This window comes from Aspergillus pseudonomiae, assembly GCF_009193645.1.
Source record: "Aspergillus pseudonomiae strain CBS 119388 unplaced genomic scaffold BDV37scaffold_28, whole genome shotgun sequence".
Lineage (NCBI taxonomy): Eukaryota > Fungi > Ascomycota > Eurotiomycetes > Eurotiales > Aspergillaceae > Aspergillus > Aspergillus pseudonomiae.
Genome location: NW_022476020.1, coordinates 17166 through 42960, shown reverse-complemented (window position 1 = coordinate 42960; position 25795 = coordinate 17166). Strand labels below are relative to the sequence as shown.

Here is a 25795-nt window from a genome sequence, read left to right as displayed (position 1 = left end):
GTCCTTTCCAGGGGAAACAATCTATGTGCTCTCCTGAGTGATAAGCTAAAGGATGAAAGCCGGAATAACGGTTCGATGGCTGTGCAAACTTCCCGAGCGTCTTGAAGTGAGATCCTTGTCTTGATACTATACCTCTCCAACATAGGCTAGCTATCCTGGGGCGAGACCGTGAGTCTAAACACTATGTAACCTCATAAAATTGGCTCTAACTAATTTCGTCAAGCATTACAGTAGTGCAAGGCCCAGGTGGTGTTGATTTCTTGGTGTCTGCGTCGGTGTAGATCTAGTTCGTGCACTAAAGTATGCAACATCGGCCCACACGCTTGGTCCAACGGAAGTTTGTCTGAGACCACAGGACCATGTGGGGATATACAATTGAAGCATAGTATTGTTCGGCTTTTTCTTTGTCGCCCCTTTACAGCTAATTTGATTATGTAGTTAGGCAGGAGATATAGCAGGGACGCAGAGTTGCAGACTTAGAGTTAACGAGCAGGATCTGACTAATGTACAACGGTGGTCCCTGACAATAAATAACAAATGTATAAGAACCCTGAGCAAAGCCCAAACCGGTCATATTCACCATCTGTTGTACTTAGGTTTCATTAAACGTTCCATAGTCATGAAATATCCGACAATAACAGCATGGTTGCTGTTCAGCGGCTCATGCATGGTTCCCTCTGCCGAAGCCGGAATGGGAACCTGCTCCGAGACCGAGAAATGTGAAACAGGATGCTGCTCAAAGGAAGGATTCTGTGGCTTTGGTCCTAGCTTTTGTAGCAAGGATGTCTGTATCTCAACATGCGATGCGATAGCTGAGTGCGGTAGTAAGTACTTTTATGACAGGGCTTATGCCAGTGATTAACCAATATCTAGAATACGCAAAAGTTCCTGGCACAGAGTGTCCATTGAATGTGTGCTGTTCTGAATTTGGGTATGCATAGGGGGCTACGTTTTACGACCGCTTGCTAAGTATAGGTAGATTCTGTGGCACCACAGCCGAGTTCTGTGGGAAAGGATGTCAGAGTGGGTGCGATCCAGTCAATCGGCCGTATGTCTCTAGATTTGTGTCAACCCCGTCCAGTTAGCCGCTATTGACACCATATATCAGATCTTGCTCAGGAACATCAAGTGAAGCGATGTACATTGGCTACTATGAGGGATGGAACCCTGATCGACCGTGCGACGTCGTGCTGCCGGAGAATATCAATGTTAACCCCTGGACTGTGCGTTGCCTCTGGCTCAGTGAGTATCTGTATAGAGCAGTAGCAGTGCTAATAATGTGTGTCAGCATTTGTATTACTCATTCGCAGGAATTGATCCGTCCGATTTTACAATCACCACTACTAATGCCAATGACAAGACACACTGGTCCAAGTTCACCGCATTAAAGAAGAAGAAGCCTTCACTAAAGACGTATATCTCGGTAGGAGGCTGGGACGTTGGAGGCAAAGTCTTCTCTGATATGGTGCGGTTTCCTGGTACACGAAAGGCGTTTATTGACTCGGCTATCTCCATGATGACTGAGTATGGCTTTGATGGGATTGATATTGACTGGGAGTACCCTGCTGCTGAGGATCGTGGTATGCTATCTTCTTGCGCTGAGCGTGTATAACAATACGCATGCCCTAGTAGCACGTCCCAATCAGATGCTAATTACAAGCAGGTGGCGCTCCAAGGGACACTGCAAACTTGGTGAAATTCCTTTCTGAGCTCAGAAACGCAGTGGGAACCAAATTTGGTCTCACAGTTACATTACCATCTTCGTACTGTCAGTTGGAGTCCATTTATAAATCCATGGATGTTTCAGTTAAGACTGATACTGACTATGGGACAGGGTACCTGAAGGGCTTCAACATCGCCGATATGGCGAAATATATCGATCATTTCAACTTCATGTCCTATGATATCCACGGAACCTGGGACGGCCGCACCAGTAAATGGACGAGCTCTGTTGTTAACCCTCACACAAACCTGACCGGTATGTTCATAATGCAATGTTGAGTCGCATCTCCTCCCTTCCAAGTGGCAATGGAATTAAGACCCGACAGAAATATCCGCTGGCCTTGATCTTCTGTGGCGCAATGGAGTTGAACCCAGCAAGGTTCTGCTCGGTTTGGGGTTTTATGGGCGCTCCTTCAAACTGGCCGATGCCACCTGCAACACTCCTGGTTGTGACTTCTACACCGAGAACCATAGCACCGGAGGCGCGGTTGCTGGCGAATGCACTGGAACCAGTGGCTTTCTATCAGACTATGAGATCAATCGAATTATCAGTGACTATTCAGTTGATGTCCACTATGATGAGGCTGCAGCTGTCAATTGGATGACCTGGAGTGGAGATCAGTGGTATGTGCACTCAGAACTTTCATTCATCCCCTGATATTCCATTCCTATTGGCGCCCTGATGACTGACTGCCATGGTATCTAGGGTTTCCTTTGATAACGGCCATACGCTCAAACAGAAGGCTGACTTTGCCAATGGTAAATGCCTGGGTGGGCTCTTCAGTTGGGCTCTCGACCTTGGTGGCCCTGGCTCTATGAAAAACCCCAACGGGATGACGGCAGATGATACTAGTATGGACGGGGCGAGTGCTGAGGGAGGCAGTGATGGAACTGGTCTTCTGTACGCGGGGCAGGAGATTTTCGGTGATTCACCCACCGTGACTGCCATTGCCCCTGTCAGCATCATTTTCCCTAAGTCTGTTATGAGCACCCCGACAACTATTGACTTTGGAGCCGGTTATCCAACCTCCTTGGAGGTGGCATGGCGGACCACCAAAACAGTCACTGTTGACGGTATCGCGACTGTCACTTCGACAGTTACGCGGTATATAATGCCGACGACTATTCCACTACCGCCTATTACCACAAACACTGTCAACTACTATAACTGGAACATTAGTGATATTGTCACTGTCAGCAGGGGGCTCCTTATTCCAAGTTTTGAGATTCCACCGGTTGTAGTGACCAATCATCCAAACCCGCTGAACGAGACAAGCGTCACTCACTCACCCCTTGCAACTCGCACAGTTAGTATTCCTCCATGGCCGTGGACTACTGATGGGACCCAGTATCCTACAATTACTTTTACTCAAGGTCATCCTCCTGGTCCAACTTGCACCGCCAATTGCGGCCATAAATGTTACAGCTTTTGCAATGGACCCTGTCTAACTGACTGTGGAGTGGGGAGCACATCCAGCTTCGTTGACCCAGAGGATCCCGATGCTCCTTCGGTCAGCAAATGCTCAGGCCCTGGTTGTTTGAATGGAAGGTGCACTGATCGTGGGCTCTGTATTGAGAGAGGCTGTACTGGCAAGGACTGCAAGAACCGGATTTGTGTTGGAGATGAATGTATTCCCACGGCCTGTGCGGGCCCTGACTGTGATAGTGGGCACTGTAATGGTGATAAATGCCAGGACCACGGTTGCATTGGTAAGGATTGCGATGGTAAGGGTGGCAAAAGCGACAACGACAACGACGACAACAATGACGACGACGACGACAACCATGGCGGCGGTGGAAGAAGCTCAGGCCGGTGTTTTGGGCCTTCCTGCCTCTCTTGGGGCTGTATAGGTAGCCAATGCTCCCACACCGACTTTACCTGCAAAGGCCCCCAGTGTCGCGTTGTAACATGTTCCGGTCCCGGCTGCAGTAATGGTGTCTGCACGGGAAAGGGCTGCAAGACTGAAGACTCCGATTGCGAGCACCAAGAGGCAGATAGCTGTACAGCATACATAACCAGTCTGCTGGTTACACCTGTCTCGACCTATTCAACCACTACAGTGACTAGCCGCTGTGAAACAATCACGGCTTGCGCGGCTAGACCGACGACGGTGACCAGCACTATCGACAAGAATGGTTTGAACGAAGGCACTATTTCCAATATTGATTACGCCATGAGTGATGATCCATCGCTCGCAAGCTATCTTGATGAGCAATTGAGCAGCTTCTTCGACTCAGCGTTTGCCACCGCCACAACCACTACCAGCACTACGAGCACGGCCGAAACTACAACCTCTTCAACGAAGACGACCTCTACAACACCTACACCATCTGAAACAGGCTTGGAATGCGGAGGCTCCCGTATGTGTAAAACCTTTCCCAAGATTCACGCCTTCTGCGATATGGCCAAGAGCTTCCTGAAAGACAACACAGTATACGGGTAGGTCCTTCACTTCAATCCGTCAAACGGGAGATACTGAGATTGTGAGCAGCAACACGAAAAAAGGCATGGACACTGGGGCCTGTTATACGGACGGTAAGAATGCTGGTTACGGTTGTGGTGTCTTCGTTGAAGGCAAAAATTGCCAAATGACCGGGGCTGAATTGGCTGCGTGAGTTCATCTCGTTTCACTGTCTATATTAGCCTGACTGACTTCTCTGTAGTACCTACGATCATATTTATCAAAAGACTGGCGGAGGCTGCACAAAGTGCGGCCGTGCATATTTATCAAATGGATGCGAGGTGCATGCCGACTATGTCAGTAAATGCCATAATACAAATGGCGTTCTGGTGCCATATCCAGGGAATGACTCTGATGTCATGACGGCTTCATCCTCGGCCGCCCAAACACTGACATTGGAGGGCTGAAGGCTTGGTGTTATTACTAAACTCATTGTATAAATAGGACTGCAGCATTAACATATCTAGAAGCACAGCGGAGCCAGACCTCCTAGTCTACGTGTCACTGCGCTATGTGCGTATTCGCTGTATATCTCGTGTAAAATGGCTGGACAAAATACATCAGTGGATATTTGTATGAGGTCTAGCGTATAACTATAGTTTATACTACTAATTACTTTTGGTTAGTTCAGTAGCTCTTAAGCCGTTAGTTCTGATGGCAGTGACTAGCATAAAGTCCTGGGTAGGTAGCCACTTCTCTTTGAGTCCCCTTCTTCTCCCACCTGCAGCCAAAGCTTTCAAAAATGATCCCCTATCCTTTGCTCTTTCTAGCTTTCCTACACCTAAGGATAGTGCTAGGTGCGCTATCCCTAGATGAACTCGCCCCCAAAATCAACCATCTCCGGTCCCAACGTCGCTCAAAACCTCTCCATGAAGTGGAGCTAGTCTCCCCCTCTCGTCTCAAGCTTCTAAACACCTTGGAGCCCGAAAGACGGAGAACATACAGCTTGAACTGGGCCGGCGCGGTACTCCACAACCCAGCCCCAAGCGCAGCATACACCTACGTCTCGGCAACCATAACTGTCCCAACTCCAACTCCCAGCCCAAGCGACAGCACTACCTACCAGGCTGCTTCTGCTTGGGTCGGCATTGACGGCGTTACCTCCACGAATGCAATCCTACAGACCGGCTTTGACTTGTACGTCATAGAGGGAAACCCACTCATCGATGCGTGGTACGAATGGTATCCAGGTTTTGCCCGATACTATGCGGATTTCACCGTGAATCCAGGGGATGTAATTGTGGCTTCTGTCAATGTAACTGCGCCGGATCAGGGAGTGTGTCTGATTCAAAATCAGAGCACCGGGGAGACAGTGTCAGAGACAGTCTATGCGCCAGATAGCTCGGCGACAGTGGTTGGGTGGGACGCGGAGTGGGTGGTAGAGAACTTTGATTCGGACGGGGCGCCCGCGCCGCTTGTGTCGTTCGATCCGATTCGTTTTGAGAAATGCGCTGCCTATGTTGGTGGTGTTGGGCATGGATTGGAAAATGCCACGGTTTATGAATTGGTCAAAAATAATGTGGTTGTGGCTGGTGTCAAGGTTGTGCAGGACGACATGGTTATTACGCGCTTTGGGGTCTGATTGTCAAACAATCAATCGGGCACCTTATTAACTTGCAACTTTGCCTCGTTTTCTAGTATGCTCCCCGAAATTGCAGAAGATATACGTGATATACAAAAGAAGGATGTGTTGGTCGATTCGCTTACACTCGTAGCAAATGCCCACCAATACATCAGTATGATTTCGATGATATGTGTCACAGATTCTAGGGTGAGATGGTCTGATATAGAGATAACTTAGCTGCTTGTAACAGCGGTGATCTATATAGATGTGCTCTCACACCTAGTATATCATAGCCCCATAGCCAGCGCGACTAGCATCTAGGTCGACATGTACTTAGAGAGCAGGATGAAAGTAAATTTAAAATAGGTATATCGGTAGAGCTATACGCTATTTCTAAGTAGGCTTAATATCGGAGCTTACCGTTAATCCTGATAATACTATTTTGAATCATTAAACAGTTTCCGCAGTTTCCGCAGTTTATAGGTAATTGATTTATGATGAAAGGGATTCTAAGGATTAGCTATATATTCTTGACGTTTGAAAATATTGCGCTTCGCCGCTCCGCCTGTCTTGGCCCACAGGCACTGGTCCTTGATCTGCTGGCCTGAGGCCTCCCCGTATTGTCTCACCTCCACCTAGGCCAATATTACTAACCCAGTACGGCGTAACTATAATTAGTGAGCTACTTTGGAACACACCGTATAGCTTCTCTAGAAAAGTAAATATTGTAAGAAAGATATTATTGGGACATGCAACAAAACGCTTCACGTACACTAGTAATGGGCCTGTGCCCTATTACCTGAATTACTGCTGAGGTAGTGGTTAGTATTCCGGCTTTGTCCGAATGTTCTCTTTGGCGGGCGGTAGGAGAAGCTCACTAATTAAGGTGGCGGTGTGCATTTTAACCAAGATTTGATCCACGGTTAGTAACCACACTTTTTTTACTCCGTTGCCTGATCCGGATATCCACCCAGTACAGCACACTGTACGATGGGATGGGGGAAGACGCACTCAATCTTCCAAATTTCTGTATTGGTCTCTGCAAGGGCCTAGATACTGATCCTTCACCCCATCCGTTATCAGCCAGATCCAGACCACCCGCTTAATGTGAAACATATGTTGCGGTTGATCTATTATTGGAAGAAGTAGCCTGGAACTTGTAAGACACCCGGCTTATTATGGGTGCTGTGAATTTCATCCGACCCATTCCAGAAGCTTGCGAGTCCCACTCAAATCTAGATGCCTTTATACCATTCACCCAATGGTTTCCGCCTAAGCGAAGCCAGTCCAAAGTCCTCAGCCTTGTCTTCGACCTGATGATAGAGCTCAGCCATCATCTGGTTGACTCGATTCTGAAATTGCACAGATGCTCCCATGACATGCTGGCTTGGCTCTCGTCCCTATGCGACCAGTCAATGAGAGAACGAGAGCCCAAAGGGCTATGAAAGACGACTTACGTTACCGGCGGGTTCCAAGCGACCGCCATGTGGATCCACCACATTGTCTTTTCCTCCATGCTCCTTTGAACTCGTAGACACCATCGAGTCTGGATCTATAGCAGGCGCCCTTTCGCATTGACGGTTAACGAGACCTTGCAGCGCTGCATCAGCTTCGCGGTATAACATAGCACCAATTCGGTCCATCTCTTCTTGAGTAAACATCAAAGCGTTAGGCTCTGCCACGCCGTCCTCGATCTGAAACCAAAGAAACGAAGCGGTTATCAGTCTCTGTTGGAATTCTCTCTATCGATTGCACATACCTGTGTGGCGAGCAGTGGAGGTTCAAATGCGGATTCATTGTCGGGTATGCCTTTGCGACTGTGTGTGTATGACGCGTCATGCTGATCACGTTCGATGCTACTGGCGGGCCAATTGCTTTCCTTATCCATATCATATTCATTGCCTTCTTTGTTTCTGCTAATACTTTCCGGAAGAGGTGTTGAGCTTCTTATACCATTTCTTGCCCCGATACTCTCATTTGAAGTTATGTCTAAAGATGCCGCATCGCAAGCTTTATGCGGTAGCTCAGCGTCAGAAATTTGGGACTCGGTACCAGAGCCCTTGTTATGGTGCGCTATAAGTCCAGCTTGTTCGCCATGCGATGGAGTAGACGTGTCGATCTTACTGCCTTCCGTTGTCTTAAGGGTCTTCCTTGCAGGCTCTGTCATTGGGCTTGTTTGCAAATTAGCGTTCTCATCTAAACATATGGTGGTAAGGCAACTAGGAGACTGAGCTGAACTCTCGGATTGTCTGGGCGCTATCGTTTTCAATCTAAGCTCGAAGTCGGCGTCTGCACTTCTTGATTCAGACAATGTTGGGGCATGTCCTGTGTTGTCTATCAAGAGCCTGATTAGCGCGTTCCAGTCACGCACGTCAGGAGGAGAGGTGCTCTTAAGTACAAGTTGTGTTCCTCTCTCCTAGGTCAGAGCTATTATCGGCCAGAAGACTGCGTGCTGAAAAAACTGCAGGAAGGGTCACATCAGAGAGATTTGTTTCCTGTGAGTAACAACACAGGGAGTGCTCTGAAGAAGTGTGATTCCCAGAGGCCACAAAGAACTGCTTCACCCTTTCCCATGTTGTGTTGATGGAGTTTTCCCATTGCGATAGAGACTCTCTTGATAAGGCCGAGAACAGAGAGTGTGCTTTCAGTGAATGATAGAGTGGTTCGGCACAGCACGCCACTAATGGCTTGACAGGAGATTGCCAGTGAATGTCTTCTAATAATGACCCTAACCCAAGATAGCCAGTGTTAACAAAGGATTGATAATCTGCGATTGAACTTAGTGGGTCTGGTCTCTCCACAGCTGCACTAGTTGGTGACGAGGATCGGCTTTTATAGGTCATACGATCCCCTTGTGATCCTTCAGATGGAGATATGCTATGCGCCTCAGTGGATGGAGACACAGAGAAGAAACGGCGATTTCTTTGCCAATTTTGATGCAATGGCCTGTCGCTGAACAGTGAATGCAAATCTTGATCACAGCTGGACCCATCAGAGTATGCATATGGAGAAAAGCCATTTGAGTCTGTCGATGTACTCATGTTGTTCTCACTGTCGCTCTGATCTGTATCTTCCTCTTGCTGTTCAACAAACCTGGTATGCCGCAAGAGCAATCTTTCCAGACAGTCATGGACGTCGCTTTCCCCAAGTGTTATCCGGGTGGGTTTATATCGAATCATGATGTCTGATGATGCCGTGGATAGGATGTTCCGTTCATGAGAGCAGCCTTGTCAATTCCTGATGAGAGGATGGTGTAGTTGGATATGGTAAACTATAAGGGACCTCTTCAATTTATTGATGCCGATGGGCTCAGGTAAGGAATAAATTGTTGCAAGTCACTGATATGGAAATTACAGGTGTTAAATCTTCAAGGAAAGTGCGATGGTGAATCGTATACAGTATGCTCCCAGGGTATACCTTACAAAGCATGATTAAGTGTTCTACTAGAAGCATTTTGTTCACTTCCCCGATCTAGGCAGTTTCTCGTATTTGTCTCCCCTAATGTTTTCGTATTTATCTTTTTTCGAGTCACGATGTCTCTAGTGTAGACTCCAACCATGGGATAGGTGTATATGTACGTAGTCGTGGAAGTGGACCTCGGGAGCTGTGGCTGTACCCTGTAGAGACGGTACATCAGTAGTTAGTTGGTGGTATGGTACTCGGTAATATTAGTATGAGTTTTATTTTAGTTTATTAAACTAATAATATTATCAAAAGAACATGTGTTTATTCGACCAGGCAAATGATAAAAGCCGAGGCCAAGAGGGCCTGCGCAGGACCAATCCGAATTACAACAGAAAAGAAAAGAAAAATCAAGGCAACTCAAGAAAATAGAATTACGCCGGATGATGGATCTTCGGACACTGCCAGCTTGTCTCTAGGCAGTCATTTATTTCCTCCTACGTACTTGACTTACATACTAGTACTGGATAAGCTATGGATGCGATGCTAATAATAAACTGATTGCCCAAAGGAGGACATCCTGAGAACCTCAGGCTGCCAACCTTCAGCCTCTTTCTTGCATCTCCTCTTTTTGACCTCCTGTTCTCACCCCTCGTTCACCTCTATACTTCTTTTTTTTCTTTCTTTCCTCTTTTTTCCCCTCCCTCGTCGCCATTCGTAATCCGATCGTTTCCTTTCGTTTCTGTTTTCGATTCTTTTATTCCGCTTGAATTTTATTCTGGATTTGAAAGACAGTTCAGGATACATTTTCGGGTTGTCAGAAGTTCTATAGCTAGGACTGTCGTTGTTGTATCATGCATCATCCGCAACTCCCCCGACCGCCGCCATAGTCCGTCGGTCACCCCTCTATATTCGCAGGAGGTTCTACCCTATTATTATCTCTCTTCTACGCTCCCTTTCTGGGCCACCACCTTTTTCTCTCGCTCTCCTCCTTTCTACTCCCCATCCCCTTTTCTTTCCCGCACCCTCTCGGATACACGGCGTGGTGGATTCGCTGGTTATAACCCGCGCCCAAAAACCCGTCCGCCCCGTATCTTTTTCCGCCCCCCTTTCGACCTCCACCGTGATCTCTCCATAACCACCCGTGCCCATCATGGATGGGGATCTCAGCCTGTCCCAATCCTTGGGAGGTCTACGGATTGCAAACCCGGATGATTCGTCGTTACATTCGTCCGAGGATGCGACCACTCCCGCCCCGACTGCTGCTTCTGAACCACCAGCAGATTCCGAACCAACGCGCGAATCGACTCGGTCCGAACAACTAGACAATCCTCTGTCGACAACACCACCCCAGCCATCAATACCGCCCTCCACGGAATATCCCCACGATGCCCCGGCCATAAGTGAGCCGTTGGCTAAGCCAGTTGAGAATCGAAGTTCAACATATCTTCCTCAGACCGATTCACCGCAGCCTGCCCAGCAAACTCCCGCCTACATCTCCCAACAACCATACCCTCAGTCTTCACAACAGAACCGTTCTTTGGGCTCCTCTCGCCCTTTGTCGGGCCTCTACGCGTATGCGAATGGGTCTACGTCGACATTAGCGGCCCGGGAGGGTTCCTATCGGATTCGTACTGATTCCGCCGCATCGTCCGCCTCCGAAAGCCAGGCCCGGGCGGAATCCCGTGGTGGTTCTGCAGCTTACCAGGCAGGGGTTCCGGTACGCGATAATAGCCACAGTGATCGGTCGTATAGAACAGCGCAGCTACCGATGGGCAATGGGCCCATGGTGATGCGCCAACCGTCCCGTGCTCGTGCGCGTCCCTCAGGGGCTCCACAACTCGCCGGGGCCCCGTATGCGGTGGAAAATGGCCAATCCTCGAACGGCGAGGACTGGAATGACCGAGGTGCCGCGGTGGCAGTCAGGCAAGAGATTGATGCCAACGGGAAGCCCGTTGCTCGGTACATCAAAAAGGGAGTTCGCGACTTTTCGTTCGGCAGCACCCTGGGAGAAGGCTCATACAGCACTGTTGTACTCGGGACAGATCGTCAAACGCTCAAGGAATACGCCATCAAGATCTTGGATAAAAGGCATATCATCAAAGAGAAGAAGGTGAAATATGTGAATATCGAGAAGGATACCCTCAACCGGCTTACTGAACATCCCGGTATCGTCCGACTCTATTATACCTTCCAAGATGAACGCTCGCTATATTTTGTGTTGGATCTTTGCAAGGGTGGTGAGTTGTTGGGGGTGTTGAAACGCATGACCACTTTTGACGAAGAGTGCACGAGGTTCTACGGGGCTCAGATTTTAGACACTATAGACTACATGCATAAGCGTGGCGTTATCCATCGCGATCTGAAGCCGGAGAACGTTCTTCTTGACAGCCAGATGCACATCAAAATAACAGATTTCGGCACGGCAAAGATTCTCAAGAGCCAGCGCAAACCAGACTCGAGCACGAGTGGAATACCGCCATTGGACTCAACAGACATCCCTGAAGAAGAGCGGGCAAGCTCCTTTGTTGGTACGGCTGAGTATGTCAGCCCCGAACTGTTAACAGACAAGAACGCGTGCAAGGCAAGTGACCTGTGGGCATTTGGCTGCATCATCTATCAACTCTTGGCTGGTCGCCCTCCATTCAAAGCAGCGAACGAATACCTTACTTTCCAAAAAATCGTTGGACTCGAGTATGAGTTTCCTCTCGGTTTCCCTGATGTTGCTCGTGACCTCGTCGAGCGTCTCCTTGTATTGGACCCAACTCGTCGGCTGCCAATCGAACACATCAAGAACCACGAGTTTTTCCGGGGCATGACATGGGGCCCAGACTTGTGGAAACAAAAAGCGCCCCGTCTCAAAGCTTATGTTCCTCCGCCCCGTGAGCCGATCAAATTGAACGGAGCTGGGGAAGGGGACGCCTTTTCTGCGGGTATCAATGCAGGTCCATCAAGTACCAACAGCGCCAATCCTAGAGTTGTCCCTAGACTTGTCACGGAATTGCCCCCTCCAAGCCAGCTCGACATTGAATGGTCGCCCGTGCTTACTAAAAGCAATGAAAGGATATTAAAACTGGGAAACCTCCTGGTACTGTCTTCGCCAGCTGTGCATAGCCCTTCCACCAAGAGCGGGGGTGGCGAGAGCGAAGCGCCGAAAAAGTTCGCGCGCTTCTTCGGGGGAAGCACAACAAAGAAGCGGCAGCGGCTGGTCATGGTCACCTCCTCTGCACGTATTATTATGGCCGCGGCTGGTGGAGATGAGAAAAAGGCAAAGCTGGAGATTTCCCTGCTATCTCCAGGAACACACTGGCGCTCCTCAACGGATTCGAAAGGGCTCCCTTGCTGGGTCGTTGACACGGTATGTTTATCTTTGCATGTGACATAGGCGAACCAATGCTAATCTGCGTGTGTAGCGTGATAAACATTACGTTTTCGAAGACCCTAAACCATCATCTAGCAACGCTGGTGCGAATACTGCCAATGCGCAGGAATGGGTGGATTCTTTGGATCGTGCACGAGAGATGGCTTTGACTCAGCAAGCGAATGGGACATACTCGGCCGACGAGGCTTTCCGCGACATATCGTCTGAGCTGTCGAGCCACGCCAACACATTGGACCGCAACTCTGAAGTTCACCACGAGAACCCACCTGGACGAGCCACTCTAGTTAAACATCAGCCTGCAGATTCGGATTCCGTCAAAGGAAAGAAAAGGTTCAGTAGACGGCATTCAAAGAATGGCCTGGCAGCTGTTTTCTAGACGACGTGCTCGCCAGAACTTATACAAGGCCTTCCTCGGCGACGGCCACAGGTACAATCTTTTCAACCATTGTCCGATCATGACGTTTATCTAACATCTCTCCCGCGCTTGACATCGGGGTTGGTTACTGCGCAGGATCGCAATTTTAACTTTTCTTTCTCTGGTCCCGGACTATCACACAGTTTCTTTGCTTCTTCCTGATGTCTCCGGGGTGATGTGACTTGCATACTTTCTATTGTTGACAGGTCTTGGAGTATCCTTGATATGGACCCTCAACCAACCACTATTATTTCCTTTGTCGTGCATTTGTAGCAATTTCCTTTTGTGATGTGATTTTCCATTTTGCCTTGCATCTTTGCAATGATGAGCGTTTTTCTTTTCTTAAGATCGCTGCATTTAGATGGGCAGGAGTACGCATATATCCCTCATCTGGCATCTACTTTTTTTTTTCTCGATTTGTATTGCCGTGCTTCCTCTTCTGTTCACCTTCTCTCTTCCTTTTTTTTTCTACCATCATTCTCTCCTCTACATATTGAGATATATATCTTCGCTTGGTCGAAACAGACGATCCACAGAGTCTTGTCGGATAACGCTTTGCCGGTGTACAGAGTTCAATACAGAAAACAGTCAGGATAGCCCCCTTTTCCGGCTCCGACAGATCTTGATCTACCCGTTCCTGCTTCAGGTTCCGTTTGCTATTATACCATTCGGTTTGTTCCACTGAGCGGATTTTTCTTTTCTTTTTGTGTTTTCTTTCCATAGGAGCTGAATTGATTCCCCTACTATGCGTCTCTCTCCACCCTGCCAGATTCCCCCCGTCTCCATGTTCCCTTCGTTCTGCTCGATTTCACCCATATGCATTTTTTTCCCCCGTTCTTGTTAAATAACTTTCCCCTTCTATGGTACTTGATATAGTCGAATTGAAATCTTCCATCCTGGTTGGAGATCTCGTGGCCTGCTACTTGTTCTGGACTTGCTTCCATATATCTCTGGGATTGCTTGGGGGGAAAAAAAATCATTTGTCCAGATTATGATGTTATATTTCAAATTTGTATTTCTTTCAGACCGAGAAAGGGGATATCTAACAAACAAATTATATTCAATATGTACATCCGTAACATCATACTCATGATAAAAGGGCATTAAATATACTGTATACATAGAATCATATGAATAACCAATCGATCCTCGAATCATCCAGTTCCTGGATCCAGTCGAAATCGTCCCCATCATCATGGACAAAGGACCCAAAGGGGTTATTATCTTGCTGCTGTTGCTGCTGCTGCTGAGCCCGTTTCGAGTCCCGCTTCTGCCACATCAGACTTAGGACCCAGGCTGCGTTGCGGACGTTCACGGATGTGACGTCGTAGTAGATGGCGCTGAGGGTCTGGAGGAGGATGGGGCGGAGGGAAGGATCGGTGCATTCTGCGCCGGCGATGAAGGTCGGCCAGATAAGGCATTTGAAGTGGTCGTCTGCGACGGGGATTAGGGGGATTTGCTGGATCAGGAGGTTGGTGATGGCTTTGTGGTCGGGTGGGAGGCCTGGGATGGTGGATTTCGCGCGGCCGTGGGCGCGGGGGCGGGAGAGGACACGGCTGGTGTAGAGGTAGACGGCGGAGCGCCAGATGGTTGCTAGCGCGGTCCGGACGGAGAGGTCGGGGAGGTGGAGGAAGCTTTGCATTTCTTCTGCCCAGGCAACTGGGTCGAAGGCTTGGATATGCTGGAGGAGGGCGGTGGGGGGTTGGAGCAGGGGGTTGGAGCCCTTCGGGAGGAATGTCGAGGAGTAGTTCATGGCCGGCGGGTTGGTGCTGGGGTCTGGGTCGACGCACCAACCTTCGTGGACGAAGAAAATGACTTCGAGGAGGTAGGCGGGACATCCGATCCAGGCGGTTTCTTCGAGACGTTTCAGGGTTTCTGGGCCCATGTCTGAGGAGTAGAAGGGTTTGGAGAGAGACCCGGGCCTTGCGAGTGTTGCGCCCATGACTTGCATGCTGGAAAGAGAGAGTTAGCGAGGATGACGGAGTTTCTCTGTGAGTGTTGGCTTACACGAGACAGCCATCAAGTACAAATGCGTCCAGCCAGTCGATCATGCGCTGTGTCGGACTAGATGGGCTTTTGCTTTGCCGGCTCATCAGAAGTTTCTTGACGCCTTCCAGATGGTACTTCCATGCGCCGTCGCCTGATTCGATAGCATCCATCAAAGCAAGAACCATAATCACTGCTAGTGTCTTGGTGTCGTTCTGTTTGAGGGGGTCTTGCAAGTCCAGCGACAGTTGACGCAGAGTGCGTTGTTTCAATTTTAAGAATTGTTCATAGAACTTGGACGCAGGGCGTCGTGACATAGAACTGATCACCGCCTTTTCAACATCCTGCGGGGATGGAAGGGCCCCAGTGACCGAAGCGCCATCCGACAGCCACGGCGTTGGCGAGAAGTCACAGCTCGCCAGCAACGCATAGTGTAGAGCCCCAGTGGCAGCAAGCGCATGGGCGAGAACGGGGGAGTCACCCACTAAGACCGTTAGATCGCGGTACGGGTTCCTGACGTTGGAATAAAAGGCGAGACAGCCCACTACATTCTGGTGGACTTTGAAGAGACAGTTAGCTATATGCACCCGTGTGTTTCCTGGGGATAAATGATCTAGAACTCACAATGCGAGATGTAGAACCTTGATAACGAATCCATGTCTTTGAATAATGGATCAACCATGCCCCGCGGCGAGGGAACATGGTCCACCACGGAAAGGTTCGCCTCTGGAACAACTAAATCGAAGCTGTTCCCCCACTGTGCCGCATCAGGGGTATCACCAAAGGTCGATGGCTGGGGCACATCGTCCGAATCAATATCCAAATTATCTTGACCCTGGGCGTCAACTTCGGGAGGCGGGGGATCGGCGGCGGCAGGAGAACCGTCCTCACTACCGCGATCTGAAGTGTTCTGCACAACATCATCAAAGCTGCGCCCCATCATTTTTCCTCGACTGGCCACACCACCCTTTACCCAGACCAGGGGTTTCTGATAGCCCAAGCATTCCTTCCCCGCATCTCGACACTTTCGACACGTGGGGAGGCCATTGTCGCAGATGATGCGCCGGCGGCGGCAGGTGTAGCAGCCTTTGGTCATGGCGCTTTCGAATCTATCGGGGTAACGAGTCACTAATTCAGGGTTAAGAAACCTAGATCCTAAACAAGCAACTTGAAGCTATTCAAGTATATCGAAGTATAACGCTCGCCATCCTTAGGAAATGGCTACGAAGAATCGGACATCAGCGGAAGACGGTTGCGCCACCCGGACATCGCTGTAGTAAACAAGGGAAGAGAAAGTGCTGGGATGGAGACAGGCGGAATCCTCTGTAAAAAAGGCGCAATATTGTCGGAAACTTCACGGGCGAGATGATGGATAAGCTGATACTCTTTCAGCCCAGCGCTATCCCGTTTGCGGTATGGTTGCCAAGGGGTCCTTAAATCGAGCCTAACAAAGTTCCGTCCCTGCCTGATTGGGATGCCCAGGGCATTCTAGATCACATGCTCCTTCTGTACTTCTACGTCACATCAATAAGGTCCAGCAAAACATATATATATATATCTCTATATATAGCCGGTAAGTCCATTTCTATTGAGAAACGCACTACTTCGTGGCTACCAACTTCCACTGTTGATTTTTCTGTTTGTTCAGTGAGAAAACCAACACAGGAGCGCCATCATCCTGGCTAATACCTTTGACATCAAGAACCGAATTAGGATGAGCCACACTATGAATGCTACAAGAGTTTCTCTGTCAGTATACTGCCCTGAAGTCTAATATTATCTTCTCCAAATAGTCTTCAAATTAATAAAAGCCACATACAAGTACGCTCCATCTTCCGCGTAGACAAACTTCCACCTGACATGCTTATCAGTTGGTGACGTGAGATTCCCAGTAGCTGGCTCTCGGTCTTTCTCTATGAAAATTGTAAGTTCATGTGAAGTAGCAGGAAAGTTCACTTCGTCGGCATGACACCAACAAAGAGGGGGATCGTACCAGGAGCAGTCAAATATGTCCCTGCCTTGTCCGCCAGAATGAGGTATTCATCGCGCCCTGCGGCAGCAACGACCCATTTCTGGTCCACATGGTGCTTTCGCGACCCCCTGTTACGAGGTTAACTGGGTCAGTCTTCAGCCCGGGCATCATAGACTACAGTACCATTGTTGGACTTTGGTATGGTTGGCTTTCTTGGAATCGTCGAGGTCGAGGTATTTTTTGCTGTGCTGGGCTTGAATCAAGTATAGACCGGGACCGTTGAAATCATTCAATAGTGCTGCCATCTTTGGATTTGCTATATCCAAATTAAAAGTTGTGAGACTGATTGAGAAGTTTAAAGCACAAACATTTAGTAGGGGGAAAACGACATACTATAAATGCTATCTTTCCATCACGCCATCAATGTCAATATATTCATTCAATCCAAGAGAGTTAGATAAGGTGATGAGGTCATTGGTAGCATGGTTGAGACATCTTATTCGGCACGTCTTTCACTACATGCAACATGACTCTGCTCCGTGAGCCGGTCTGGGATCTTCGGGGATTGGAACTATGTTTAGAGGTGGAATCTAGATGCTCATGACCTGCATGTGTGCTCATCAGCCCGAGTTGCAATACCACCGAGTCTACTATTGAACCTCGGTGAACAGGAGCCACCGGGGAGAACGGCATGTTAGGGCAAATGTGCTTAAGCGCAAGTGCTTATATGACTATCTTTTCCTAACTGCCAATTGAAGATCTATGGGCATGAAGCAGTGTAGCATCAGTAATTAACCGGAGAGTAGTCACACGGCTATAACGAATCCATTTGGTGGCTAGTCGGACTTGCCATGGTAATAATAGCATACAAAGACGAGTCTCAAATGTGCCAGGGAGGATCCTCTCAATAGGGTAGTTGCGGCAAGAGGTATAAGATGGTCTGGTTGTAAGCACAAGACCTTGTGATACTCTACAATGCGTAGTATCTCAGCGCTAGGAACGAAGGTGTTAGGGCTTTGGACAAGGTTGGCGCTTGAAGTTGCAGTACTTCGAAGATATCAAACAATCAAAACACACTACAAGGAATCAGGACAATATGCTAGGTATAACTACACTTTCTTTGTCCGCTTGCATCTTGAGCCACGCTCGGTGATGTCTACGGAGAACGTTTGACAAGCCAGGCAATGCCAACCACAAGATGCAGCGAAGATCTACATGACGTCTCCTTGCCACCCGACATATCCTGCCCCTCATCGAAAAGATGGTCGAGGGATATGCGAGAACGGCGAGTCCACTGATGGAAAGACTGACTCCGCCACCTCCTGTGTCATACTGGAGCTAGGCCGCCAGAGTCGTCCTCCCACCAAGCTGGAAATGGTGACGGTTGGCCGGGAGAACAATGTACGATGAAGCAAGGTCGTGTCGTCTCAGTAGATCTTTGAGAAGCCGAATATGTGATTGTATTCGCCCCTATGTCAAGTTCGATAACTGAACATTATTCATCCTAAACCGACTCTTTGAACCCGTTTCGCAAGATCAGAAGCAAAAAAGAGACCGTTTCAAATGCCACGTATGGCTCCAACGCAAATATGCATCACATTCTCAGCCTCCCTTCGCCACAGCGACCTAGGGGACTCCCGGTCGCCGGACGATCAAACCCTCGCAGAGTGCGTTCTTTACGAGCTGGGGTTGGCGTTCATCTATTGTAACCATCAGCCTCCATCTCAATAGCCATGCCAAAGATGTTATTTCCATCGCCTTTTCATACCTTGCGCTTGCCACCGGTCATGGTGACGTTGACGAAACGACGGGTGTAGACGATCCTCTTGCGGGCGCGGCCCTTAGGGGTCTTGGGCTTCTCCTGCTTGTCGACCTTGGGAGTGGCGGCCTTGACCTTACCGGCACGAGCGAGGCTGGAAAAAAAGGTCAGAATCTGAAATTTGGGGATATCTTCGATGGAGGGGTCGATAGGCGAAGGGTTACTTACGATCCGTGGACCTATAACCGTGTAAAGTCAGTAATCAGCATTTCCCCTTGCGAGAAAGGAGGCCTGGACGACTTATTCACATACCTTACCCATGTTGACTGTATTTGGCGGATGAACTGGGAAAGGGTTTCGTTAGGTTCTGTCGATGGTGTTGTCGCTGATGATGCCGACGGATTGTGGGCTCGAATTTTTCAGTGTGGTCACGGGTTTGTGCGCTTGTGCGCTTGTTCGCTGTCTGGCTCCACTTATTTTGGCCCGGAACAAAGTATTGCCTCCACTTAGAATGCCTTGATGCCTGGATGCCTGGCGATTCTTGGCCGGGCTTTGACTCAGAGTTCGGTTGGATTAATGTTGCTCCGGTCGTTCCTGCACTTTTCCAATTTCGGTTTACCATCACGTGTCCACCAGTGACCATCTCAATTAGGGCATCAATTTGATGCCTGATTACTAGCCTGCTCATTTCGTCCAGCATTATTACCTTGTTTTACCTAATTTCTGAATATGATTGACTTCGAATATAGAATCATGGCTGGTACAATAGGCTCATGACATGGCTTGGCAAATACTGGACTACCGGGACGTGATTTTGACCAACTTGAAGTCATCAAGTGACGGAGACAATGTCTGCTGATGTGTGACCCTTTGCTATGACGGCTGGAGTGACTCAGTTCAGAGGAGCACAGCTCTCTGAAAAGAGCGACTTGCATTATGTAGTATGCATATATCTACAGAGCAGCTATTGAATACATGCTAAGGGGATATCTGCCGTTACTACCTTGGAGTTCGGGGTACGGATGGATATGTGCTAATTCCCTCTCCTTTGAGCTACATTATGACAGGGACCATTGTCATCAAAGCCCGACCGAGAGTTAGCCCTGTGGATATGGTCTCCCTAACTACTGCCAGCCGTGTCTACGAGGCTGGTTGTAGGCCCAGTCATGCATCTAGACCAAAAAGTCAGAAGAGATACCGTATGGGATCGAACGGATTCATAATTATTGAGAGCGATAGATGGGCGATGCATAGTAAGAATTTCTCACATGGGACTAACCACGGAATAATGACAATAGCAATACGAGGCAACGCGGCTGATCTGACAAGAGGAAGGAGGGGAACTGCTAGTCGATATTACGTACATCGTATAGAGTATGTGCAGTAGCTTTCGCACGGATTAGGGGCCATAGCGTATATCTACTTAGTACTGAGATGCGTTAACCAAAATAGTCAACCATTGTACGGAGAAGTCTCATCCGTATTACTTAGTATCTTAACACTATCCCGATGTTACGCGGAATGCATTGGCAGACAATCGATAGTTCACATTAGAAATTAGGGCCCGGCCCGCAAGTGATCTCCAAGGCGGGCTGAGAAGGTCGGGCTACTAGTAGGTATCTACGATCTACTCCAAAGTACTACTACCGACTACTTACAGGGATCGGCGTTTCCGAGATTATGGCAGATAAATTGCATGGGTTTGGTCCCTTGGACTAACCCAATCAGAGTCAAACATTTCATAAGCACACAGACTCGGAAGTCAGCTCAACGGGGTACGACCTATGATCGTCAAGTCGGCCAGCCACCTGGCTCACATCGATTCGTACTAGCTATCTAGAGGCGTGGTATTTGCGCAACATGGGCTATCGTGCGTCGTGCCAAGCATATATGCCCTACCCCCGTTGCGAACACATCATACATAACCCTCAGTGGAGATGTTTGTTCTTGCTAATGCAGAGAGAGAGGTCCACCACGATCCAAGGATCCCAAGCCAATAATGCATATCTGGCGTCATCATCGGTCGGTCTAGATAGCAACTCGTGTATGGAGTAGGTCTTAAACCCCGAGAGTGGAGGGACAAGAAAATATCTCATGCGAAGCCAAGGCTTGAATGCCGGTTAATAAAGTCTTCCAACAGCAACCAAAGACCTGAATTACACGTTCTAGATCTGTTAGACAGAGTCCCGAAAGTATATTTTTCAACGAACTGCCCTGAACTGCTTTTGTGGGTGCTCGCCATATCTCCCAAGCGCCACCTTTAACCAGCCTTCGGTGTGATTGTTTTTTAGTTTAGGAGGCTGCTGGAACTTCTGTGCATCATGAGCCCCCGATGTTGGTTTCGGAAACTACAATCCACAGTGGGTATTGGTTATGCGACTGATCCATGTTGCTGTTAAGTGTCTATACTCCAAAAATCATAGTGTATGCAACGCAGAGGCCTGTGAGCAGCTCAACTATGCAGAGATAAGTTGGCTGTGAAAGAGAAGGCAATCAATAGTCCGCCTGGGGCACAAGAAAGATGAGAATTATGGCGACAACCAGATCACTGTTTTGCAGCCATGACTGTATTACTCTCGGCCGTAGAAATTCCGATGGTAGAAACGCTTCATTATGTATGTATGTACATCTCTCATTTCCTGGTTGCTGCTACATGTAATGCAAATACCGACCGGCAAATCAACTCAACTACGAAGGAACATACATGCAGGTAAACTCCACCTACTCGATCTCAGCTCTCCACGGCCCCATTGATTTCTTTCCTGTTCAGGCATTTACTCCATTTAGTCCATGCATGCCATTCACACCATTGATCCCCTTCACTGATCCATTTTCGTGTACTTCATGCTGATCATTATCAGGGTACTCAGCCACCGAATCCTGTGGAGGTGGTTTGGGGCGCGCCAGACTTTTCCTGACCCTCTTCAAAGTCGACACAACACTGGCGGGGTTGGGTAGGTTGGGATTGTCGCCACCCTTCTTGGGGATTGACTCCTTGTCTAGAATCCCGGCTTTGACCATCTCGTTCACACTTGAATGGATCTTGGCCTCTTTCGGGATATCGCGCGGGGCTCCCAAGTTGGGTGGGAATCTTCTCGGAACCCACTCTCCTTTCTCCAGCTCTAATCGCGTGAAGATGGGTAGTATCTCTGCCAGATGCCCATTCAGTACAGTCACAACGCAATGGACAAAGAAAAGAAAAGAACGACGGATGCATACCTAGGATCCACCAGAAGAAAACCATCAGGAATGCAGATGCATGTCCAAACCAGAGACAATCATGGGGCTGATTGGTGCGGTGTCTCACTTCCCATGCGTTGGTCCCCGGCTCTTCCTTGCCAGGAAAGACACTTTCAGCCCTCAGAACATCTTCGACATTAGTCGTTTGAAATTCCAGCTTACTTTCCGAGCCCTCCAGGTGCAGGACTTCCTGGACCATCCAATTCAATGGCGTATCGGAAAGCAAATGTTTCTGGCCTTTCTGAAGACTGTAGCCACCGCCCACGTCGCTGTGGTTTCCCGCAAACCACACTTCCTTGAAGTCGGAGTCGAGCCCATTCTTATCCATCATGTAGAGAGCGGGCTTAAACTTCAGCCGTCTCTCATGGATTGACACCGCATGTCGAATGTATTTTGCGGCTGGCGTCGCAATGTATCGATATGACGTGCGAAAAAAGGGGATTTCAAACTGACCTACACTATTGACACAGTCGAACAAACCAAGGAAGTGTATACCCACGCCCAGTCGGCAAAAAGTGGTCTTGAACTTCTTCATGAACTCGTTCAGCTCCCGATCCTTTTCGGTCTGAGGGTCATTCCTGCGGGACTGTTCATAGTTGCTGAACGTCTCCCAGGCGAAGTGAACCATTTCCTCATTTCCCCTGGATAAAAGACCCAACTCATGGACCATCTCCGCGAGGAACCGTGCGGTGTAGGCGCCACGGGAGAATCCAAAGATATAGATATGATCACCTTCAGAATAGTAGCGCATGAGAAAACGATAGCCGGCAAGGACATGATCGCTAAATGATGAGCCAACAGCTTGATCAACAGCACTGATGATTTTGGACTTGATCTTGGGCCAGAATCGAACCAGTCCAGAACTGGACGACTGGCCTTTGACGTAGGTCCCGATACCCGCTGGCAATAGGGTCAGTACCCATTATCTGGCAACGGCTGTGTATGACTCTGCAACATACGTTGATAATAGTGAAATTGATCTGGAGCGTGTCGATCCAGCATTTGATAAATCTTCATTATATTCGTGTCTGACTCATTTCCTTGGAACTGATTGCCTGTACCGTCGAAACACAAGACAATCCGACGCGGGTTGTCCCCAGGGGCATCGGTTTCGCTTGTCGCGTGTGGCATCATGACGTGCAAGTTCAGAAATACAGAGTACTAAGGGTAAGAAGGGAGTATCAGGACCATGGCGTTGTGTTGGGTGACCGGAAATCCGGCAGTCCTAGCTTATGAATATCTCCAGAGTTCAGGCGATGTTCCAGTTGGGATACGAGTCTATGAGAAACACATGTGATTTTCAGCTTCATATTGCTTTTTCCCCTATCTATCCTTTTTTGTATGGAGACTATACTCGCCCTAAGCATCGGACTTCGCCGCGCTGACTGGTATGCACGTCTTTGGGTCTCAATGGCTGCGAAACATTCGCCGATTCTAGGGATACATCTCATGCTTGACCGCATCGGCATTGCAGATAGTTCCATATAGTGTAACATAATGCACATCCATGCAGGGATTGCATTGGTTAGAAAAGATGTAGCCATAATCCAGATGCTCAGCTCGGACTTTCCTGTTCAAGAGAGGTTCTTGATAAGCCAACCAATCCAAGCTAATCTATGGAACTTGGAGGGTATTTGTGGCTGGCTGGATAGTTGATGTGGTTTGTGAAATAAGTAAGTGGAATTGTGGCTAGCTTCAAGCAGTGATTCCATGGGTCTTCCCACAACAGACTTACTAGGATATCGGATGCATGCGCCTGGTAGAAAGAAGCAATTAACAACTGCAAATAACGAAGGAGCTAGTGTGACGTGTTATTCCGGGTGTCTCAGCTCCCCCTCATCAGTTATCCATTGACCTCAAAGTACGTCCGTGAGCTGATGAGCGAGGGGAGAATTGACTTGGCGGGTCTACCCCAGAGTAAGAGCGCAAGTGACACTGTGGCAAAGCGATTCAGCTTCCGCATGTCGATCTATACACGATTGCCATATCTGGTAATCCGATTTCATGACTGGAAAAGACCCTTGTCGAGGATATCTCACAACAAAAAGTGGATCTCTCGAGGAGAGATTAGGTATATAACCTGGGAGACTTGACGACCCTCCCCCATTCCCATCGTTCTCAGAGCCTTAAGATCAATCATCATTGCAGAGACTCTTTTACGCTTCTTGGTTAATAAACTGGTAGTGTCATCTCCCTGAAGGTAGCAGTACCATCATGGGCTGGTTGAGCACTACGACAAAGTCGTCCTGGAATCCCTTCAGTACGGGTTCCTCGGGCTCATCTCTGGGTATGTCTGCTTAACACCATATATGCAATAGAAAACCACTGCTGATACTGGAGAAGTCAAAAACATTTTGCCAGGGTCTTCAGACAGCGGTGGTTCTTTGGCATCGCTGGCCTTCGGCACTAAAGACCAAAAATGGTTCCAAAGCGTCTTGGGTAGATTCGGGTTTACTGGTGTTCTCGCCACTATACTTAGCTTCTTCCTATACGCTCTCTATCTCAAGGTCGTTAAAAATGATGAAAAAGGCTTGCAAGCATTGATTAAAGAAAAGGCATTCCAGTACCTCGGCAAGATCCCAGGCCTCAACAAGCTCGCTTTCCTGAAAGGACATTTACCTTCTGGGAGACTTTCAAAATCACTGATTCCAAAGGCAACGAAAGGTGCGCTCGGAAGTATTGCTGGAAGTAGTGGTGGTATACTGTCAAAGCTCAATCCCTTCAACTGGAGGATCTTCAACAAGCGGAAGATCGCTGAAGAAGAGGATGATATGAAGTATCAGGCAGGTGAGCCCTATGGAGACCCGGAGATCCTGGCTCCCACCTTGCGCGACGACCTCAAAGCAGTCGGCCTCAAGGCGGGTGTCCAAGATCTCAAAGTGCTTTTGGATGTTGTCAAGAACAAGGGCAAACCCATTGATGATCGGGAGTTGACTGTAAGTCACGAGAATCTTAGAATATAGCGCCCACTAACATGAGACTAGATGGAAAAACTCATCGCCATTGTCTCTTCTCTACCTCGAAATTCAAAAGCGAGGGAGAAGTTGACCGGCGTTCTTATTGATACGCTCTGGGAAAGTCTACCACATCCACCCATGACCTATCTTGGCAACAAATACCAATATCGGACACCTGATGGAAGCTACAACGTGAGTTGCAATATGTCCTTCGTTGTTGAGGTTGACTAACAGATGCACTAGAACCCACTTCAACCAAACTTGGGCAAGGCTGGTAGCCCGTATGCGAGAAACGTCCCCAAAATGAAGCACATGCATGGTGTTCCTCCCGATCCCGGTCTTCTTTTCGACTGTAGGTGTTAAACTGTGTTGACCCCATGGAAGAAGTACTAACTCATCTAGTACTCATGGCTCGAAGCGATGAAACTTTCAAGGAAAATCCAGCTGGTCTCTCGTCTGTGCTTTTCTATCATGCAACGATCATTATTCATGGTATGATCCACCCTCATAAAAGCCTGAATATTCTGCTGACATGAATCAGATATCTTCCGGAGCAACCGATTTGACCCTAACATCAGTGACACGTCTTCTTACCTTGACCTAGCCCCGCTGTATGGATCCAGCTTGGAGGATCAGATGAAGGTTCGAACCAAGGTCCGTGGGTTACTCAAACCAGACACCTTCAGCGAGAAGAGACTCATCGGAATGCCCCCCGGCGTTAACGCTATTCTCGTTATGTATAACCGTTTCCACAACTACGTGGCCGACAACCTCCTTAAGATCAATGAGGGAGGACGTTTTTCGCTGCCCCCAACCAAATCAGAGGAGGACAAAAAGGCCGCCCTGGCCAAACAGGATGAAGACCTGTTCCAGACTGCTCGATTGTGAGGACCTGAAACTGAATTTTCTTTTTTTTTTTTCTTTTTTTTTTTTT

The 25795-nt window shown here is 48.6% G+C and overlaps 9 protein-coding genes across 9 annotated transcripts in view; 4 read left to right on the top strand and 5 right to left on the bottom strand.

The window, feature by feature from the left end:
• Window positions 1-619: 619 nt before the first annotated feature.
• BDV37DRAFT_293631 (bacteriodes thetaiotaomicron symbiotic chitinase) lies at window positions 620-4591 on the top strand (the record flags this gene model as incomplete). The annotated part of the gene is made up of 11 exons (XM_032089465.1): window positions 620-824; window positions 856-931; window positions 980-1048; window positions 1109-1223; window positions 1289-1580; window positions 1664-1768; window positions 1835-1978; window positions 2049-2346; window positions 2429-4162; window positions 4215-4334; window positions 4387-4591. The coding sequence occupies 11 exons, from the start codon at window positions 620-622 to the stop codon at window positions 4589-4591; spliced, it is 3363 nt and encodes a 1120-aa protein (XP_031942008.1).
• Window positions 4592-4819: 228 nt separating this feature from the next.
• On the top strand, window positions 4820-5925 carry BDV37DRAFT_104349 (peptidase A4 family-domain-containing protein). Its single transcript, XM_032078238.1, has one exon. It carries the CDS (start codon window positions 4927-4929, stop codon window positions 5764-5766), a length of 840 nt encoding a protein of 279 aa, XP_031942007.1. The 5' UTR covers window positions 4820-4926; the 3' UTR covers window positions 5767-5925.
• A 371-nt stretch (window positions 5926-6296) lies between these two features.
• BDV37DRAFT_246689 (uncharacterized protein) lies at window positions 6297-9322 on the bottom strand. Its single transcript, XM_032081780.1, has 4 exons — window positions 8147-9322; window positions 7508-8082; window positions 7206-7442; window positions 6297-7148 (listed from the first exon to the last, which is right to left on the bottom strand). Exons 1-4 carry the CDS (start codon window positions 8925-8927, stop codon window positions 6984-6986), a joined length of 1758 nt encoding a protein of 585 aa, XP_031942006.1. The 5' UTR covers window positions 8928-9322; the 3' UTR covers window positions 6297-6983.
• An 808-nt stretch (window positions 9323-10130) lies between these two features.
• On the top strand, window positions 10131-13088 carry BDV37DRAFT_104289 (kinase-like domain-containing protein). Its single transcript, XM_032078237.1, has 2 exons — window positions 10131-12508; window positions 12564-13088. Exons 1-2 carry the CDS (start codon window positions 10304-10306, stop codon window positions 12906-12908), a joined length of 2550 nt encoding a protein of 849 aa, XP_031942005.1. The 5' UTR covers window positions 10131-10303; the 3' UTR covers window positions 12909-13088.
• Window positions 13089-14073: 985 nt separating this feature from the next.
• Window positions 14074-16357, bottom strand: BDV37DRAFT_293629 (Zn(II)2Cys6 transcription factor; the record flags this gene model as incomplete). The annotated part of the gene is made up of 3 exons (XM_032089464.1): window positions 15558-16357; window positions 14955-15492; window positions 14074-14899 (listed from the first exon to the last, which is right to left on the bottom strand). The coding sequence occupies exons 1-3, from the start codon at window positions 16027-16029 to the stop codon at window positions 14074-14076; spliced, it is 1836 nt and encodes a 611-aa protein (XP_031942004.1). The 5' UTR covers window positions 16030-16357.
• Window positions 16358-16533: 176 nt separating this feature from the next.
• On the bottom strand, window positions 16534-17210 carry BDV37DRAFT_282483 (ricin B-like lectin; the record flags this gene model as incomplete). The annotated part of the gene is made up of 4 exons (XM_032087067.1): window positions 16534-16666; window positions 16753-16846; window positions 16927-17033; window positions 17089-17210. The coding sequence occupies 4 exons, from the start codon at window positions 17208-17210 to the stop codon at window positions 16534-16536; spliced, it is 456 nt and encodes a 151-aa protein (XP_031942003.1).
• Window positions 17211-18581: 1371 nt separating this feature from the next.
• BDV37DRAFT_282482 (40S ribosomal protein eS30) lies at window positions 18582-18985 on the bottom strand (the record flags this gene model as incomplete). Its single annotated transcript, XM_032087066.1, has 4 exons — window positions 18582-18605; window positions 18674-18818; window positions 18893-18903; window positions 18977-18985. The coding sequence occupies 4 exons, from the start codon at window positions 18983-18985 to the stop codon at window positions 18582-18584; spliced, it is 189 nt and encodes a 62-aa protein (XP_031942002.1).
• A 2445-nt stretch (window positions 18986-21430) lies between these two features.
• BDV37DRAFT_282481 (T6SS phospholipase effector Tle1-like catalytic domain-containing protein) lies at window positions 21431-23035 on the bottom strand (the record flags this gene model as incomplete). The annotated part of the gene is made up of 3 exons (XM_032087065.1): window positions 21431-21813; window positions 21884-22804; window positions 22864-23035. The coding sequence occupies 3 exons, from the start codon at window positions 23033-23035 to the stop codon at window positions 21431-21433; spliced, it is 1476 nt and encodes a 491-aa protein (XP_031942001.1).
• Window positions 23036-24118: 1083 nt separating this feature from the next.
• BDV37DRAFT_293626 (peroxidase/cytochrome P450 family protein) overlaps window positions 24119-25795 on the top strand; it is a gene marked incomplete at both ends in the record, with an annotated part of 4975 nt that continues 3298 nt past the window's right edge. Inside the window, 6 exons of the mRNA XM_032089463.1 lie at window positions 24119-24191; window positions 24275-24840; window positions 24889-25053; window positions 25105-25213; window positions 25264-25353; window positions 25403-25745. Coding sequence (XP_031942000.1) covers window positions 24119-24191; window positions 24275-24840; window positions 24889-25053; window positions 25105-25213; window positions 25264-25353; window positions 25403-25745 — 1346 coding nt within the window. The remainder of the gene's footprint in view (window positions 24192-24274; window positions 24841-24888; window positions 25054-25104; window positions 25214-25263; window positions 25354-25402; window positions 25746-25795) is intronic.

Bases quoted from the DNA above. Each gene is read 5' to 3' on its own strand.
- BDV37DRAFT_104349 (XM_032078238.1), top strand. From the start codon at position 4,927: ATGATCCCCTATCCTTTGCTCTTTCTAGCTTTCCTACACCTAAGGATA.
- BDV37DRAFT_246689 (XM_032081780.1), bottom strand. From the start codon at position 8,927: ATGATTCGATATAAACCCACCCGGATAACACTTGGGGAAAGCGACGTC. The intron at 8,083-8,146 runs GTACTTAAGAGC...GGCTCTTGATAG, and splicing joins AGGAGAGAGGAACACAACTT to ACAACACAGGACATGCCCCA. The intron at 7,149-7,205 runs GTAAGTCGTCTT...CTGGTCGCATAG, and splicing joins GCTTGGAACCCGCCGGTAAC to GGACGAGAGCCAAGCCAGCA.
- BDV37DRAFT_104289 (XM_032078237.1), top strand. From the start codon at position 10,304: ATGGATGGGGATCTCAGCCTGTCCCAATCCTTGGGAGGTCTACGGATT. The intron at 12,509-12,563 runs GTATGTTTATCT...CTGCGTGTGTAG, and splicing joins CTTGCTGGGTCGTTGACACG to CGTGATAAACATTACGTTTT.